General features: G+C 35.5%; 3 protein-coding genes across 5 annotated transcripts in view; 1 reads left to right on the top strand and 2 right to left on the bottom strand.

The window, feature by feature from the left end:
- FBXO11 (F-box protein 11) overlaps positions 1 to 9,938 on the bottom strand; it is a 24,714-nt gene extending 14,776 nt beyond the window's left edge. The window contains exons 1-7 of the mRNA XM_029316254.2: positions 8,882 to 9,938; positions 3,920 to 4,234; positions 2,863 to 3,657; positions 1,722 to 2,574; positions 1,388 to 1,608; positions 357 to 575; positions 58 to 265 (exon numbers count right to left, since the gene is read on the bottom strand). Of these exons, the coding sequence (XP_029172087.1) occupies positions 58 to 265; positions 357 to 575; positions 1,388 to 1,608; positions 1,722 to 2,574; positions 2,863 to 3,657; positions 3,920 to 4,234; positions 8,882 to 8,975 (2,705 nt within the window). The 5' untranslated portion in view covers positions 8,976 to 9,938. The remainder of the gene's footprint in view (positions 1 to 57; positions 266 to 356; positions 576 to 1,387; positions 1,609 to 1,721; positions 2,575 to 2,862; positions 3,658 to 3,919; positions 4,235 to 8,881) is intronic.
- Sras (Ras converting CAAX endopeptidase Sras) lies at positions 9,111 to 12,736 on the top strand. The gene is made up of 6 exons (XM_029316324.2): positions 9,111 to 9,629; positions 10,411 to 10,516; positions 10,599 to 10,737; positions 10,823 to 11,059; positions 11,148 to 11,210; positions 11,293 to 12,736. The coding sequence occupies exons 1-6, from the start codon at positions 9,415 to 9,417 to the stop codon at positions 11,505 to 11,507; spliced, it is 975 nt and encodes a 324-aa protein (XP_029172157.1). The 5' UTR covers positions 9,111 to 9,414; the 3' UTR covers positions 11,508 to 12,736.
- Positions 10,273 to 19,013, bottom strand: LOC114941322 (BTB/POZ domain-containing protein KCTD3). Of its 3 annotated transcripts, XM_085487896.1 has the most exons (12): positions 18,816 to 19,013; positions 18,236 to 18,549; positions 18,004 to 18,162; positions 17,684 to 17,872; positions 17,052 to 17,531; positions 16,691 to 16,807; positions 15,666 to 15,686; positions 14,779 to 14,918; positions 14,478 to 14,664; positions 13,943 to 14,221; positions 13,408 to 13,603; positions 10,273 to 11,057 (listed from the first exon to the last, which is right to left on the bottom strand). In XM_085487896.1, exons 1-12 carry the CDS (start codon positions 18,872 to 18,874, stop codon positions 11,036 to 11,038), a joined length of 2,163 nt encoding a protein of 720 aa, XP_085344022.1. In that variant the 5' UTR covers positions 18,875 to 19,013; the 3' UTR covers positions 10,273 to 11,035. The 3 variants fall into 3 exon arrangements, with proteins under 3 accessions (XP_085344022.1, XP_085344023.1, XP_029172116.2); XM_085487897.1 differs by lacking the exon at positions 15,666 to 15,686; XM_029316283.2 differs by lacking the exon at positions 10,273 to 11,057 and having other exon boundaries at positions 11,340 to 13,603.

Below are 19,013 nucleotides of genomic sequence, written 5' to 3'. Positions count from 1 at the left end.
AATTCCAGGATAGAGAGAATGTCTACCTAAATAATACGAATCGAAGCAAACTCTCACCGGTCATGTCTGATGAATTCCACATCGTGACCGGCATGACAAGTTTTTATACAATTAACGCATATCGCGTTGCGATCTGTCGTGTTGCAAGTTTGACAGCGATAGAAGTCGTGCATGGGGAAAGAAGTGTACGATGAGATTTTGTACAAACATTGGCCACCTTCCACAGCTTTTTCTACCTGGTCTTGGTTTTTAAAGATTTTATTGCCTAGAAAAAAATACGCATGGAGTTCAACGGATTTTCATTTCTTTTTTTCTTCGTCAAAAAAAAAGCTACTATCGAAAAAGCAAATATTTACCTCTAGTTGTCGGTTGCACCCCACTCGCTAGGCACAGACCGCCGAATCGATTATTGAATATTTGATTGAATTCCAACGTGGCGGTGGCGTTGTTGGTTATTTCAACGCCGGCTGCGAAGCCATCGAAAATCCGATTTCTCCTCAAGATCGGCTGCGATTGCGTTGAAATGAGCACGCCCGCTTGCGCATTGCGAAATATGTCGTTTTCTTCCAACACACCTGTATATATCGAAATACATGAAAATCACAATAACGATCTATTTTTCCTTTTAATTTTATTTATAATGCTTTTTATTTACGTATATTTTTCTTTTAACAATTATAAAGCGAAAAGTTCTATGGAATTGATCAGTTTTAAATGGAAATAATTATTAATTATTATAATTATTAATTTAATATAATTATTAGTTTGTTTACTTGCAATGTACTTTACATTAATTTTATCTTAATAAAAATATAAAATATATATAAAATGTTAGTTGTAAGAGCCTAACGCGATGTTTTTTGCGTCGGGGGGTATTGGGAAATTTAATATTTTCCGCTAATTAATTATTAGAAAATTGTATCTCATATCGAGATCTCCTGTTTCCTTTAAGCCTCTTGGGCTGCGTTCGGAAACGTCCGCCGAGTGTATTCTCTTTCTTTCTATATTACTTCTATAGCAGGAAGAGAGGAAATGTATCTGACGGACGTTTTCGAACACGGCTTAGTAAGACAATAGACGAGAAAATTGGACCTTTCGGAAGGGTCTGAATAGCTTAGTGGTAAGAGCAGTTGCTCGGCAAGCGAAAGACTCGGGTTTGATTCCCAATGCAGCCACTTCAGACCGATATTTTTCTCGCCTATTATATATAATTTCCTAATAATTAATTAGCGGAAAAAATTAATTTTCGCAATAACCAAAAAACATCGCGTTATTATTATATATTAAATTTAAAGAAAGGTAGACATTAATAAAATAAAGCTATTTGTATATTTATTATGTGTGTACGATATGAAAATTATTAGTAGTTTCAAACAGAATATTTTACCTTTGCCGCCATTAAATATACAGATTCCGCCATCTCGTCCGTCATATATTTTGTTCCTCTTAAGAGTCGGATTGCTGTCTGTCTTTATCCAGACACCGGCCATTGCGTTGTCAAAAATCTCATTTTGTTCAAGTAAGCCTAAGCCGCTATTATATACAAGAACACCGCCGTTCTGACCGCCCCATATCTTGTTGCCACGTATTACCGGATTACTCCCAGTCCTAAATTAAAAGAAAAACAAAACATAATTTCAGAACAATTTCTTTTTATTGCTACATTTACGCCTTCACGACTCGCTAGTATCTTTTAATCCTTTTTGGCACATGCGAATTACCTTATTTGTACTCCCGAATACAAATGATTGAAAATATCATTGTCCTCCAATCTACCGTGGCCATTGTCGTAAAAATACACGCCGACCTGTTTTCCACTGTGAATTCGATTTCTCCTTAAAACTGGCGTCGAACCCGTCGTGATCCACACCCCTGCCAGGGTGTTGGCGTAGACCTCATTCTCCTCTATTAGACCTTGGCCTTTTTCGTGCACGTAAATACCACCGTGTTGACCGTGATGAATCTTGTTATGTCGAACGATCGGATCCGAGTTTGTTCTGATCTGTATGCCGGCCAGCGCATTGCCGTAGATGTTGTTGTGCTCGATCAGACCTCTACCTTCGCCGAATATGTACACTCCGCCCTGATGGCCGTTGTATATTTCGTTTCGACGTATAGTCGGATTCGAGTTCGACGTGATCCACACACCGGCAAAGTTGTTCGAGTGAATTTTGTTATCGATGAACTGTCCCAGGCCGTTTTCATGCACATAGATGCCACCGGTCTGGCCGTGATGAATCTCGCAATGAACTACTGTCGGATTCGCGCCAGCCTTTACTTCGAAGCCCGCTATCCGATTATTATGAATATCGTTAGCCTCGAAATAACCCAGGCCATTGTCAAACGTAAATATCCCTACGTCGCGACCGTGATGGATATGATTCCGTCGCATGATAGGATTCGCGTAGTTTTTCACCCAGATGCCAGCCAGGGCGTTCCGCGAGATCTCGTTGTCCTCGTATGTGCCTTGTGCGTAATCGGTTACGTAAAGACCAACGTTTTCGCAATCCGAGATATCGCAGTTTTTCACTAATGGATTGGCACCCACGCCCGATACGCAGACCGCGGCACCAACTAAAAAAAGTGTAAAAAAAATCTTAATAAATGAGTCATCAAAATTATTAAAATTTATTAAAATATAGGATTGATGTGTCAATCAGCTTAAAAGTCACCTTCGTTTCAAAGATTGCAGCATATTGAGTAATTATAAATCTTTTGTCATATTTAATCATTTTTTAATAATTAACCCCAAATTAATCTTTTATAAATATTTATTTTAATTTTGGAGATAATTCTAAATCTTATAAACGGTTTAATTAATTATGCGTTTGCAAAATACATACTTATAAACGGATCACTTACCAACACTGGAGCTTCTGATAATGCAATGATCGACGGTGGGACTGCAATTTTCGCCAATCTCCAGACAATAGTGTTTATGATGGGGCACTGTGCTCGTGACATCGGGCGTAAACTTCAACGTGAGATGCCCGGCGTAAGCGCGCTTTGCACCTTCCACAAACATAACCGTCGACTCGCTCTCCCGCTCCAGGATAACGGATTCCGCGACGTTTCCTGGCGCGGCGCCGATCAGCGCCACATCGCTGTCGATCACGAGGAACTCGCCCCTGTACGTGCCTGCGTGTAGAAATACTAAGTGCTGCGTCGAGGTATCCTCCCCGCTCGTTTGCGAATTGCTATTGCAACAGCCTTGTCCACTCGCGGTCGCGCTTCCGCCGTTCGTCGTGGCGCCGCTGTTACTCCTGTACTCGTCCACGTAGTCCAGCGCGCCCTGGACCGTATTGAAATACGGCAGATTACGGCCCTTGAATTTCAAGTCCTGGAAGCCTGGTCGCACGTGCACGCCTCTGTATAGCTGCCTGAAACTCTCCTTCCACGGATTCTGGTACTCGGACTCGTCCGGCGACACGAATTCGAATTTACACGGGGCTGGATTAAACAGCGGCAGATCGTACTCGTAAACCTGCTGGTACAGTGACTTCCATAGCTCCGTGTCGTTCGCGATCACTTGGAAACGTTTGCAGACTTGCGAGACTCTGCAAAGATCTTGCTCCATGAGATAATTAAATATCGTGAGCAGCACTTCATCCGGTAGCTCGTATTGAAGATAATGCGCCGCCGTGTTTGTATTTATACCTGTCATGAAAAAATATAATTAGGCCTGACTGATTTGCAGAGTTGAATTCTAGAGATCTATACGTGTCTTCTTAAGTTTCCTTCATTAGGAAAACTTTTACTTATTTTATTAGATATAAAAAAATATACTGCATATTTATACGCTATATATTAATAATATATATTTATCATTATACAAGTATTAATTCTTTGTTTCTTGATACATGGAACAATTTTTAATTATTGCAACTCGTCTCTCAATTGTGACAACTTGAAGACGTACCGTCTGTAGAAAGCGAACATGTTCGTCTCGGTCGTTTTCTCGCCGGTAGAGACGACGAGCCGAAGGTAGCGGCTATGCTACTTCCACCCGATGGAGGTAAAGCGGAACTCGTGCCTGGTGCTGGATCCGGGTGAGGTGGACTTTTGCGTCTCAAGTCGTACGGCGACGAGTGCGACTGTGGAGACGGCGAAGGTGCAGCTACCCCGGATACACTAGGGGACGAGCCTCGTCCACCACTTCCTCCTCCTCCACCGCCAACTCCACCTCCCGGAAGGATGTGATTGGACGTCGGACACGGTAGGTCGCATGGCTCGGCTAGTAAAAACAAAAAATTAATTTAATTAAAAAAAGGAAAGTAGAGTTTTTCCGAAAAGAAGACAATGTCATATATATATATATATATATATATATATATTGTATTATTTTTTGGTACTGTTTTACTATCTATTATACTACCCCTTTCTCATACTTTAAATATGAAATTAATGTGTCCTGCTAAAAGAAGATTGTAAAAAAGAATATGATTATATAATTAAATAATATTTTTTTCTGATAGTAAATCCTTAATAAAGTTTTAATATTTAGTCTAAAATAAATATAAGTAGTAAGAGAAAAAGAAAAGATAGAAAGAAGGATAAAGTATTGTGTGCCTTAGTTCAATATATATACCTGTCGAATAAAAAACGAAGCAGAAAGAGAGAAATACTGCACTGTTATAAATAATATATCCTGTTTACACGAACAGAAGAATAAACTTGTATACTTAATAAAGCAGTTTGTAAACGAAAAGCACGTTTCACAATTGTTGTCTGCTATAATCTCTATAATTATTAATAAGCCAGAGACCGCTAGAGAAATTTGCACATATTGACACAAGGTGACCCTATTTTACAAATGCTGATGCATAAATTGTCGAGAGTGCAATGTCGTAAATCGATGTAAAGAATCCGCTAATGAAGAACAATGTTGTGCGATTACATACAATATCTCACAATGTAATTCTTGACATTATGCATATCCAATTATACTTCAATTGTACACAGTCACAGAACCATGAATACAAAAGAAAAAAATTATAAAACACTGCTTCATTTTTTTAGCATCAAACTTATTGCAAGAGTACATATTGTTACAAATAAAGTTTTTAATACACTATGCATATATTCCTTTTGCCTCTCTACACGCAACATATTATTATATCACGATATCGAGACACGATGTACCTCACTATCGACCGATTATCGTTATCACAAAATATGAAATTCGTATACCAAAGTACAAATTGACAAAAAGAGATACGGCGAGGTTGACACATTCTCAGATATTCTGTCTTTTCTTCATTCACTATCAAATTATTATCTTCGGTGCGATGAGTATTGCTAAAGAAACACACTGTAAACAAATATGTAAAATTACAGAAAAAATATATAAAATTACAAAAATAACAAGTGTAATTTTATATATTTTTATGTAATATATTACATATTGTCACTGTAAAAAAATATGCAATATATTACATAAAAATATGTAAAATTACACTTGTTATTTTTTTATGTAATTTTATATATTTCTTTTTACATATTTAACATATCTTTTTCTATAATTTTACATATTTTTTTACAGTGCAGAATCCGTCACGCGCGCTTCGACTCCGCTTCGATGAACAGCGCCTTTCAGACACACATTTCACTTTCTAGCCGATAACACACGGACACGCGGACACGGGAGGGCGCTCAGCTCGTGGGATCCGCTCGCGGGATGCGCGATTTTTCGGGGCCGGGGATTAACTCTCGTTCACGTTGCCTTCGGCTCCTCTCCAGGATCTCCTCTCTCGCGAAAGTGGAGCGCCGCTCTAATTCATCACTCACAAAACGCCCAATATCGCGTCACTTCTTTTTGCTTCTTTTTTCCTTTTTCTTCTGTATATAAGAATAAAAACTATAAATTTAAGAATAAAAAATTTAGTTTAAACATTTTATTTATTATTTTTTTTTTACTAATATTGTGCAATTTAATTCCAAAGAGAGAATTTGTTTAAATTTCACGAGTGTTCTCTGTTTGCAGTTAAATAGATGACTAATTTTGTATATCAGATAACATCGTTTTTATCCTTATTTACACCTACTTAATGTCTTTAGCAATATCTTTATTTGATTTTCTCAAAATATTCGGATATTGGCACTATTAATTTATAGATTTCTCTATACTCCAGATCTAATTAAAATTAAATAAAAAAAATGAGATATTTAAACAAGCTTTTTCTTTTCTTTTTTTTAACATACATTTAAACTAAATTAATTTTTAATTTTTAGAAAATCTCATTCTCTATTTTTTTTTTTTTTTAGAGAAATGTATAAATATCATACAAAGTTAAAGTTAATAATCGACATAAGCAATTGAATTTCTCTCTGAAAATAAAAAATGCGAAAAATTTATTTATTATTCGCCCAAACATTCAATTTCACTTCCTTTATCTCTCTTCTTAGGATGATATTACATTTGTAGAATAGCGATATTGACTATCGAATAAAGAATTTCTAAAGTTTCTCTCAAGATTCTAAGAATTCTCAGTCTAATAATCGATATGCTCGCCAAACATTTTGTCATATGAATGTAATATTCCCTTACATCTACTCTCTCTTTTTTCATCCTCTCTCTCTCTCTCTCTCTCTCTCAGATTTGAAAAATTCGACTGTACTCTTGCGCCGCGTTCCAACTGGATCGCTGATTCGGAATCGAGAAGAAAGGGGAAAAAGAGAGAGAAAGAGAAAAGGGAAAAAAAGGAGGCAGAGTACAGGGAGGGGGTGACTCCGAAGCCAACATTCCGATGGATTGATCGCGAAGTGGAGATCGCGATCGGACCACGACACAGTATACAGTATCGTGTACACGGAGGAAGGAGTACAAGATCGTTTCTCCAACAAGAGAGTTCGAGAGTTTACTTATTCTAATACTACAATTATTGTATTATAATAAGGATCGTGTTCCCTTAATGCGAGAGGGTCATTCAACCCTTATTATATTATGTTATTTCCTGAAACACTCGGTTCCTGCATTAATTATTTGTAAGAAGATTGTCTTCCATTCTTGCTTCATTGAAAAATATCATTCCTGCTTCTGTATACTTTTATGAGCTTTATATAGATTTTGAATTTATGGTTCTATGGCTGTATAAACTTTATTTCATGAATTTATCTTATAGTTATTTCAAGATAGATGATAGATTTTATAGATTATTAAGTTCAAATATTTTCTATGTTCATTAAATAGATTAGCATAATGCGAAGGAATTCTGACAATCATTTTTCTAAAACTTGTTATCTTTGAGTCCACAATTGTGTCATCTGCAGCAGTCAATCATATGTTATCTGTAAAAATTAAAAAGCAATATAGCTGATAGTAGCTATCAATAACAAATGATTTGCCCATCTAAAAAGCGATTCATAGAATTATAATTTGGAAATAAACAATTGAGCACAATTAGTAAAATAATATCGTAATCTTAGTATTTATTATAATAGGTATTGTTTTGTAAAGCATTCACTTGTCAACATTAATTATGATTATTGAAACTGTCCTTGTCACTGTGGCACAATATGGTTAAATATAATTTATAATTATAATTATATTATAATTTGCAAATAAACAGTTGAGCACAATTAATGGAACAATATTGTAATCTTAGCATTTATTATAATATTGTTTTGTAAAGCATTTAGTTGTCAACTTTAATCATGATCGTTGAAACCTTCCGTGTCACTATGACACAATATGATTAGATAATTTAGAATTATAATTAGATTATAATTTGGAAATAAACAATTGAGCGCAATTAATGGAAGAAATATTATAATCTTAGCATTTATTATAATATTGTTTTGTGAAGCATTTAGTTGTCAACGCTAATCATGATCGTTGAAACTTTCCTTGCCACTGCGGCACAATATGATTAGACTGAGTTTCTGCTTGACAATTTTGTATCTTGACAACCAATGAGTCTTTCTGAACTACCTAACCTCAGCTGCAACGCTTAGGAGATGCCTGCAAGTAACGACAGACACAACATGGAAAAGTTCACTCGTACGGTTGCCAAAAAATGTGCAGAATAAATTTGTCTCGTACCGCATACATAAGTTTAGTTGCAGAGGATGTCAATGAATGTCAAGAATTCCTTCTCTCATCAAATATTACAATTTGGAGTCACTTTTTCACACAGACATAGAAAATATAGACTGCGCATATTGAACAGATGCTACACCAAAATTAGAAAAAGAAACAAAGTTTTGCGAAGTACAGTTTTCTCTCTCAAAGGAAATAGTAGAGGGGAATATACAGATATTATCTTTTTTTTTTTTCATGTTGGCACACAAATTTCTAACAAGGCATCATCTATGCTTTTTCAGCACCTTCCTAAACTCTTTACATATTTCACATAGAAACATCTTTTTTTCATTCTGGCACACCAAAATTTCTGACCATACATCTATGCTTCTGCAGTACCTTCCTAAACTCTTTGCAAAGACACATTTATACTTTCGGTATAAACCAGATAACAGGATAATCGAAACACAGGAAAGAAAGAATCGTAAAAAAAAATGCTAGATAGGTGAAGGCTCTCGCACGAATCCGATGGCAGGAAACACGTCGAGACAAAGACTCGACGGAGATGGCGGAGTAAATCGGAGCCGAACGTGCGTGATTACTCGGATGAATTTTTCCCAAACGAGATGGGCGATGGCGAACAGAGAGACAGACAGACAGGTGAGCTACAGAAGGAGCTTTCCGATGCGAAAGAGCGAGAAAGAGAGAGAACGAGACTCTCTTTGTGTCCCTGTCTTCCTCTCTCTCCATCTCGCTCGCTCTCGCGCATATATATATATATATATATATACACACACGCACGTTCGCTCTTTCTTTCTTTCTTTCTTTCTTTCTTCCTTCCTTTCTTTCTTTCTCGCTTACCCGTGGTTCTCGACGGCAAAGGGATCCTGTTTGCGTTTTTCCGACGCGATCTCCGCACGTAGCTGCGCGACGACGAGAACGACGCGCTTGGCATCTTGCGCGTGTCGTCGGCGGCCCTCGGCGGTCGTCCTCGTGTCCGTCCCCGTTGCCGTCGTTGTCCCCCTCCCCCTCTGCCTCCACCTCCTCCTCGTCGTCGTCCTCTCGCTGGCTGCTGCTACTGCCGCTGCTGTCTGCCGCTCCTACTCCGAGATACTCCTCGGCCGACTGCGACTTCCCGGTTACGGAGGGACGCGCGCGAGGAAGTCCCGGGCGGCTACGCCGCGTACGCGCACCCGGACAGCAGAAGGTGGCCAAAGGCTTAGGACACACTACACAATAGCGACACTACCACCGTGCACGGCGGCCATCTTCTTGATCTCTGCTCGCCGACTGGCCCAGAGGGCAGCCGCCAATCGGACGTGTTTCTGCCCCGCGAGAGTGCGTGTCCCCTTCATTCGCCTCTCTCTCTCGCTCTTCTTCCCCTTCCTGCGTGGATGACAGCCGCCGACGCCACGGGGCGCTTACCGAGCTCCCCTTCCGCAGTGGAGCGCGACACGGGCGACCGACATCGGAGTTATGGAGTTATGGAGGCCGCGGCGGAGAAAAGTACCGATAACTCGCACAACTGTGTCTCCGCGATCCTCGCGTGCCTCGGGCTCTCGATCGTCTACGTGGCGAGCCTCTACGTCTGGAGTTCGCCGCACAACAGGTACGTACGCGTAGCTGTCAGATGACGGTGGACTCTTGCGGGATTTTGTTACGTGTTATGTGACGATGATGATGACGATGATGATGATGATGATGATGATGATGATGATTGTTGTTGATGATGATGATGATGATGATTTTATATCAACGAGACGTGTGTTTCTTCCTCTTTTCCTTCCTCGGGGAAAATGCTCCGAAAAATCGTTTCGCCCTTGGAGGCTCCTCTTTTTCCCCCGAGTGGGGTCCGTCGACGACCGCCTAGTTCCGGTTATTTAAACCGTCTCGCACCGACCGAATGGATATCCGTGATGAACTGACACACGCAGTTTCGCACGTGGTGGCGCTCCCTATCGCGGCGGCGCCACTTCTGGGGATTTCGAGCTCTAGGGGAGTGATTTTTAGGGACATTCGCCACAGGTGTGGTAACCTTCGGATGGAGCGGTTCCTCTATGTATTTTGTGTGTCTATGGTCTTTATTTTTGCAGACGTGACGTCACTCGATGGAGATTTGGCGCGATATTTAAACGCAACAAAGTTCGAATTCATTTTGGAATAATTATTAAATTTTTGCAAGTGTATTTGATTGGCAAAATTAATATACGGTCAATTCTTTTTAATTATGCCACATTTTAATATAAAAAATATTTGTAGAAATATATATGTAATATATTTTGTATATAATAATTATATATAAAAAATAAATACTAACGTAAAATATTCATGTCAATATGTCGATATCAAAGCTCTGATATGAATTAATTTTACATTTGGTTGTGTTTCAGAGAACATCCCTCAACGATAAAGAAACGATTTTTTAGCGTATTTATTATGACCCTCATTTCACCAGCACCTTTGTACTTTGGATTAAATGAAAAAGTATTTCAAAAGGTATTTTGAGTTTAAATATACTTTTGATTTATATATTCTGTAGTAACTCTTCTTATCACTTACATATCACATATCCTGATAGGTAACTATCTGGGAATTGCTGGGTCTACGATGGTCGGGTTTGATACAGGCGACTGTGATACCATTACTTCTAACAATGATCCTGTTCCTAGGTCCCTTGAGTCTACAGGGATTTAATGGGCTCTGGCGATTGTACACTGGTTAGTATTTTGCAAATCTGATTAAGGTTTAATTAACTGCGAAAAGAAAAAAGTAATAAATATAATTAATAAATCTTATTTTTAGAGCCCATGTACTGGTTGGGAAGCATACGAACGTTAATCTGGTGGAGAAATCAAGTAATTGCTCCACTCTCCGAAGAATGGACCTTCAGAGCCTGTATGTTGCCACTGCTCTTACAATGTTTCACACCGAGTACTGCCATATTCGTGTGTCCTCTGTTCTTCGGAGTGGCACATTTCCATCATGTGGTGGAAAGAATGAAGATGGGAGTGGGAATCAAACACGCGTTGTTTGTATCCTGTAAGTTGTTCACCACAGATTTTAAAAAGTTATCTGCAGTTATATGATGTTTCCGATGAATGAAAATATAAATGACTATTAAATTCAGGTTTTCAATCTGCATATACGACCATATTTGGAGCGTACGCAGCTTTCCTTTTTGCCAAAACAGGTAGGGTGATCATTTATCTCTTTCTCTCTCTCTCTCTTCTCGCGAAAATTGTTATTTCAGATTTTGAATTTTTTCTTCTTAGGACACTTCGTCGCACCATTCGCCGCGCATTCTTTTTGTAATCACATGGGATTTCCTGATCTTTCCGAAATAGCTGCGTACAAGGATCCACTGAAGAGAGCTGGGCTGCTCTGTCTGTTTGTGATCGGTTTAGTCGCTTGGTGTTTTCTGTTGACGCCGATGACGCATCCATCATTGTTCAATAATAATTTATTCTGGACTAAATATTTTATATGAGACGCGTCTGATCTCTCTAACAAATATACTAGGATTTAACCTTTTTAAGCAAGATCTAACGATTTACATTGCTGTGTGATATTTTGTATATGTATCTAACAGAATACGCGATACTTATTCTATTAAAAAATCTCGCGAGTATTAAAATAATTGCATAATAATAATTTAACTAATTTCAACTATATTACTACTTGGTATAAACATATACTTATAATTTAACTATGCAGCTCGGGATTGTTACAAAATGTATCACCGTAGTGCCTAAGATTTAATTAGATTTAATTAGATTTTTATAGTCGTAATGATATAAAGTGTTACAATGACTTTTAGATAGGTGAATTTATTCGCAAAACCAAAGTGCGAAAATAAAATTTAATTCTTCTATTATTATTACGAATTGTCGTATTTATGTGTATTTATGTGTTGCGATGAATTATTTTATGATATCATGACTCTATAAATTATAATTTAGCAGATAATGTTTTCAGAAAGATTTGTATGTAAACAGAAAACTATGTACCATATATTAATAATCGATGTAACATATTAAGAAAATTTGTAAAATGATCTTTCTAATCGTCTACTTTTGTAATAATCTGTATGTACAGTGTATGTACAATGTCTATATATGTACAATGGAAGTGATATTCAAATATTCAGACGATAAGCGATGCCGCCATACACATATACATGATAGTTTATTTACCATCGTTAAATCACAGAAGTAACAGTTGCGCAACAATATTACAATATATTATATATTATGTACATATACATATATATATGATAAACACGTATACATTATATATGCAGTAAAACTATAACAAAAGTACACGAGTACTCGTATATACATACATAAGAGAGCTATTCAGTTCTTGAATGTTTTTTAATTGCATACGTAATGTATACCATTTGTTAATCGAGAGATATCATGGAAAATACATTTTTTAAATAATGTTCATAGAGATCATGAAATGTTGAGAACGATATAATGTTGAAGTAATATTTAAGTGTTTTATGGTCAAAGAGAGAGTATAAAATTGCTAGAAATGTATAACAATGGTGTCACTTCGACTTACAATAATTATATATAAGTGTCCATCAAAATTTGACAGTATTTGTTAATCTTGTTTCAATGTCGCGAGAGAATGAAATGATGTAATTTTATGTACTACTATCTTCACATTCACTTTATAACATTGATACAGAATATATAATTCTAAACAAAACATTTAACTTGTATCATCTATCAGTCTATGAATTTATCGAATGTTTATGCCATTTCTTTTACATAAGACGAAGCAAACAGATTTGCATAAGACGAAGTATGTATAAATATTATATTGAAAAATGAACACCACTAAATTGATCTTTCTAAGAATAGATAATCATTTAAAAATAATAATAAATAATTTAAACAACATAAACCCTTCTCAGAAGGAGAAATATTTCTCTTAGTTAAATTTTTCGAAAAATTTAGTTATGATAATAACAATAAACAATGATTCATTAATCGAGATATCAAACTCCCTTAAAACAATTTAATAGATATCCATTTAAATTTATGTAAAACGGTAAATTAAAATAATAATTTCAATATTAACAGCTATAATTTACAACTATGTACTTGTAAAGTTTAATGCAGTCATCTTTCCTATATTATTTTTAAATTGCACTATTTAAATAGATAAATAGCGAACTTCGGTAGAGTAATGTTGTCTCGTTACACATAAATGCAAAGACGTTACTTAGGAACTATGACTACAGACTTTTAGTTTTTGAGTTTGTTTTTTAATAGTAATTTATTAAAATAAATAAATAAAATAAATGCAGATAATGGAGTAGCACGGTATATCTGGCATATTTTTTTGCCACATAGTTTGATCAGACGTGTACTTACGTTTGGCTTGGTCCAGGTGTTGCGTCTGGATTTTGCGACTGATTAAGAAACAACACGTTGCTCGACTTAATTCTAGGTCCGGCTGCGATCAACGAAGGTGACGGACTGATACAAGGTGTCGAACTATGACTGTTGCTTAGGTCGCATTGATCTAATAACTTCCAAAGCTCTTCTGGTGTAGGTCCACCAGAGGTATCTGAAGATGTAAATTATAAAAATCAGGGTGATTACATGGCGATTACATTTAATTAAATAATTAAATTTTGAGATTAAAGAAATCATGATTTTCAAAAATAAATATAATACACACTTAATGATTTATCATGAAATTATGTAAGTCATTATTTATCAATAACAAAACAAGTAATATTACAATATTTTTATGAATTATAATTATATTATGATAATGAATGCAATAATGTTTACTCTCTAAAATTTTAGAGTCTGATGTTCATGTTAAAGTTCCAGACATGTGAGCGACGCTCGCTAATTTCGTCACGTCATCACGACGAGAAAGAAAGAGACAGTAACATACCTTGAGTGGCATTGAAAGATGGATCCAATGCCGTTGTGAGATCCCACATTTGTATAGTGCCGTTAGAATGGCCAGTGAATATGAAGCGTCTGGGCCTTGAGCCCATGCGACTAGAGCCTTCACACTCGTGCACATAAAATGAGCTTATAATACTACCATCCACCGATTGTATCACGCAAACTCTCTTTCCATACGATGCTAATCGAACAAATAATTGATCGGTTTCGGGTACAACCTTCTGCACGAACACTTGCTCGTCATCTTGTTCGCCAAACGGCCCTGTGTACATTATTCGGGTATTAACTTGAAAGAGTATAAAATCGGCATTTTAACAAATATATATATATATATATATATATATATATATATATAATTGATATAAAAAATATCTATATACATAAATATATAAAATATGTAAAAATATATATAAAAATAGAATATACAAAAATATATACATATATATAAAGGAATTTAAAGAGAAATATATAACATAAAAATATTCTAAAATCGAAGAAAGAACGTTATCGAAATGTACCGAAGTCGTTGCCGGCGTTGTAGCTAACGCAAGGATCGATTGCTTCCAAGGAAACTATTTTGAAGCTTGCTTCAGGCGTTGATCCCGGTTGCGTTGAAATCATCCCGCGAAATCTAGTCACCGCCCAACTTCTAACGTGATTATACTCCGAGCAAACCGACACCAAGTATTTTTCTGAAAGTGTTACCTGCAATACAATTCGCGCATGATTAGAATTAATGTGTTATACGCAATGTTATAATTTAATTTGTAATCTTAATGTAAAAATCTTTGCTGAAATAAATTATTCGTTGCACAATACCTTGGTTACACTACTTTGATGTACTGTGAAAGTTTGAAATAACTGTGGACCATGGCCAACTGTTTCTGGATGTTGAACGATTACACGGACACTTCCAGATTTCGTCCCATAAGCGATTTCTATCCAATTTCCACAAAGACCTGTATAGGGAAAGATATGCTTTAAAGATAAAATATGCTTTACATGTTCGCATTAATCATCTGATGCACTTCAAAAACATTATTATCTAAATTATATGCACAAATTATATGAATAATATCGACTTACTGACAGGAAATACTAAAGATCTACTTTTTTTAATTAAAAAATAAATTTATATTTATGTAATTTTATATTGCATCAAAGCATAATTTAAAATAGTGTACATCAGAAGATTAATTTTATACATATAGGGATGCGTGAATGAAAGTGTATGCACATATGTCTGTGCATGCAAGTACGTTTTTGTGTGTATAACACTACAGTAATAGAAAATGTTGAAAATAAAATAAAATAATAGTTAAGAAACAAGTTCTTCAATATGTGCTATTCATATCAAATATTAATTAATAAATAAATGTTTCTGAAAAAATATTTTTGGAAAAAGAGGCTAATAATACTTTTTTTGTGCTATGCGTTGCAACAATAAACAAAAGCAACGTCTAAAAGAAAAAAATATATAACAATAATTATGCATGATTATAATTATGATTAATATAAGTATGATTCATAAGCAACTACATCTAGATATATATAGATTATAGATATTATAACATTTCGAAATTAATTTGCATTTATTGACTTTTATATGCGTGATTAAAAAAACATTACTAGAAATTACCTATTTCTAAAATTTGCCACTATTAATAAAAAAAAATATACAAGCAAAGATACATATTTTCTATTACCTCCCTTTCCCCTCTCAGATGCTGGCATGGAACATATTACTATGAATAGAAAGAGCAAGCAGCTCCAATAATTGGATCAACAGAATCCAATGTGTAAAGTAATATGTGAACAAAGAAATCAAAGAATACACAACTTGCGTTAGTACAACTGGACGCATAAGGATAGCAGGGTTGTATGTGCAAATTGTGCAATCTCTAACATTATATCTCGTGTCTCTCGTGTAAATTCATTTTTTCAATCACGGAAAAAAACGTGTGTATAAAGCACATTCAAATATATATAAGTATTTATTTTTATGCTATCAATATGTTGCAAAAATATATGACTATGCGCCAGTGTACCGAGATAAAATTTAATGCTATCTGAGAGGAAGAGGGTATATTCGCTTTCATTTAATCACACGATTTACGTTTGATGCAGTTAACATAAAGTAAAGGTGGATGACGCTTCGAATCAGACATGAGACAGCAGAACATCTGCTTATATCGACCCATACTTGCCTTGTGCTATTTATCCAGTTGTACAATATGAAGCAAAGAATGTAATAATAAACTCTCATTAATATTTTTAACACTCGACATCTTTCATAACGTTATTATATCTATAAATATACTTTCTTCGTACATTTTATTCATCAATGAATTATTGTTAAATATACACCATTAAATGAATGGTGAAATATACACCAATTAATGTATAAAAGCAATTATATTTTTACACATCTATATACTAGTATACATTTAAAAGCTTTTGCTTTATTTTAACACACTGCTGGAATAGTTTTCGTCATTAAATCATTTATATTAAAAAACAGTGACGTTTGTTATTACATTCTGCACTAAGCAGCTTTAATAAATCTTTTTTAATAAAATATATTACTTGTTGGAAAATTGCTTTTTAAGGAATAATATTGCTGGCTTTAACTTTCTCTCTTCTGTATCTTGACGATACACTTATAATATAAGTATATCGTAATATATATCGTAATATAAGTCTTATATTAAGAAAGTAGAAAGAGCCTTACTTGTTTTCGGCGTTAAATACACAGATATTGCAGTTATGGGATCGTAACTCGGATCTCGATATAATTCGGTAACAAGCAGATCATTGTCTTTCATTCGCAAAGGAAACTTTTGCATATCTGTAAGCAAATTATTATTATAGAGTTGTTATATAATTTTTTTATCAAGAATAAACACTTTAAATCCAAAAAATTACCTCTACTCTAGTAGTGTTTTTGATTTATGAAATATTCCTTTAGCTATAGATCTTCAGTTTTTCGAATACTTAATGCAATAAAATAATTTTTATATCTTTGTATGTTTAATAAAAATATTCAGGTCCTTTTTCACATCTTGAAATGTATAATTTTGATCCTTGCTTACCGATATAATAAATAGACCCGTTGTTGCAACCTAATAAAAGAAAGGATCCAGCTGTGTCAAATGATAGGATGGGCACTACATCTTGTATCTGCCAGTGATGAGTCATCGCGTGCCACACGCCGATTTTTCCGGTCGGCGATAACGCGACCAATTGGCTACCAATGAAGAATAGATATTCTACGCGCACATTCAAGTTGAATGTGCCTACATTGATCTTGATTCCTTCCTCGGATACACCCCACAGCCTTACTTGATTGCCATAGGAGATGGCTACCATCTTGCCGTCTGCGCCACTTCCCATCTTCGCGTTTATGGCTACGCGCTCTATTATGCATTCGATATGCGGACTGGTGAACACGTGTTGCCATCCGGACGAATCCTTTAGCCTATAGCATGTGATAAAGTGCGCGTAAGCGATTACTATCCAGTTGTGATGCGCTTTTATGATCTGCACTCTCAAAGGATCCACCCAGGATGAAGCTGCGCATGAAATATAATTTAATTAATGCTAAAGCAAAAATAATATATTTCTATCTTCTTTGAAAAATTATTAATATATTTTTTTAATGACTATAGTATTCATATATATCATGTATTACTTATTTTAGAAACATTGATTTATTGAAACTTACCTTGTTGTAATCCAAATACAAGGCCAATATCGTTTTTATATAATTTATTCAAATCGGCCGAATTGTTTCTAACGTGTCTTAGATCTAGAGATGGTGTGCGAGAATGTGGGAGACCACGTTGTGGCAATCGATAATCTAAAGAAGAATTTCTCATATGTGTTCCCAATGTTCCTTTGTGATTTTGTGGACCTGTAATAAAAGTGTCTTCAGTTAATTTTTTCTTCAATTGTATTGTTCACATTTTTATCTAAATTAGATAAATTGTATGAAAGCTAAAGTGTTAAATAATTTCAAAGATGATTAATCAAAATTTTAATTACCAGTAGCATTTTGATTAATAGGATTGGCAATGTGTGGTTGGTTAGGCTGCGAGGTAGATGGTCCATCGGGTCTAGAGCTTGCACTAGGACCAACTCTAATATGAACAGATACATCACTGACATTTGACGTTACAGTAATAGGTTCTTGAAGTGGTATGCCTATAAAATAGAAAAAAAAAACATAATTTGCTATAATGTTATTAATAATATTATTAGTTTAGTAATTAATTACATGGAGGTGGTAAGTAGCCATAAAACAATACATCGCCACAGGATGACTGAGTCAAGTCTTCGCAGAGCATCAAGCGTTTAACTAGAGGAGTGATACCATAGTACTCGGCCTCGTGTCTTAAAGTCCGAATATCTACATTTTTCAGATCAATATCCTTGGTACGGAGATAATTCAATATAATAGAAAATAACTTTGGATCTCTATCTATAAAAAGTGCCCCAGTTTCATCCTTATGACTGTCAATCCTGTTGCTCAACAGAGCTGTAAAGAACGAATCCGGGATCCACGTTAACGTTTGGCGAGACGTGGAGAATCTGAAAAGGAAAATCATTTATCCAACAGCTCAGCCACGATTCAAATCAAAGAAAGGCTTCTAAAAATGTAGTAAAAGATGAAAAGAATAGAATCAAAATACAAAAACGTAAGAATGAAGAATGCAAAAAGAGAGCGTTTAAATAAAAATATTAAACCAAAGAAAATAAAATTGTTACTTTGACATTTGTCAGTCTGAAAGTAGATTAAATAAATGTGAAAATTGATGACAGAAAAGGAACGCAATTTCATGAAATTAATCATCTACCTGGTGCCACCAACGTTCAAGTGAACGATATCGCTCACGCCTAGATGAGGCGCAGCCATTTTCGCGATTATCGCGCGTGTTTATAGTGACAGTTCATGTCCCGCGATAGCTGTCAAAAATATATCGCGAGCGACCAAAACAACCCCTCTAATGCGAAAACAACCCCGACGTAGGTTATGTTTTGCAATTGCACTGTGC

This window comes from Nylanderia fulva, unplaced genomic scaffold (genome assembly GCF_048542155.1).
Source record: "Nylanderia fulva isolate GAGA-0341 unplaced genomic scaffold, ASM4854215v1 Scaffold6, whole genome shotgun sequence".
Taxonomy (NCBI): domain Eukaryota; kingdom Metazoa; phylum Arthropoda; class Insecta; order Hymenoptera; family Formicidae; genus Nylanderia; species Nylanderia fulva.
The sequence above is the reverse complement of the archived record's forward strand: the minus strand, read 5'-3'. Positions and strand labels throughout refer to the sequence as shown.

What these genes read in the sequence shown, in the direction of transcription:
- Sras (XM_029316324.2), top strand. Translation starts at nt 9,415, where the DNA reads ATGACAGCCGCCGACGCCACGGGGCGCTTACCGAGCTCCCCTTCCGCA. An exon ending in TGGAGTTCGCCGCACAACAG is followed by an intron (nt 9,630 to 10,410) that starts GTACGTACGCGT and finishes GTTGTGTTTCAG; the next exon opens with AGAACATCCCTCAACGATAA. An exon ending in ATGAAAAAGTATTTCAAAAG is followed by an intron (nt 10,517 to 10,598) that starts GTATTTTGAGTT and finishes ATATCCTGATAG; the next exon opens with GTAACTATCTGGGAATTGCT.
- LOC114941322 (XM_085487896.1), bottom strand. Translation starts at nt 18,874, where the DNA reads ATGGCTGCGCCTCATCTAGGCGTGAGCGATATCGTTCACTTGAACGTT. An exon ending in ATCTGAGAGGGGAAAGGGAG is followed by an intron (nt 14,919 to 15,665) that starts GTAATAGAAAAT and finishes TTCCCTATACAG; the next exon opens with GTCTTTGTGGAAATTGGATA. An exon ending in ACACCTGGACCAAGCCAAAC is followed by an intron (nt 11,058 to 13,407) that starts GTAAGTACACGT and finishes AACAACTTACAG; the next exon opens with GATACAAACAACGCGTGTTT.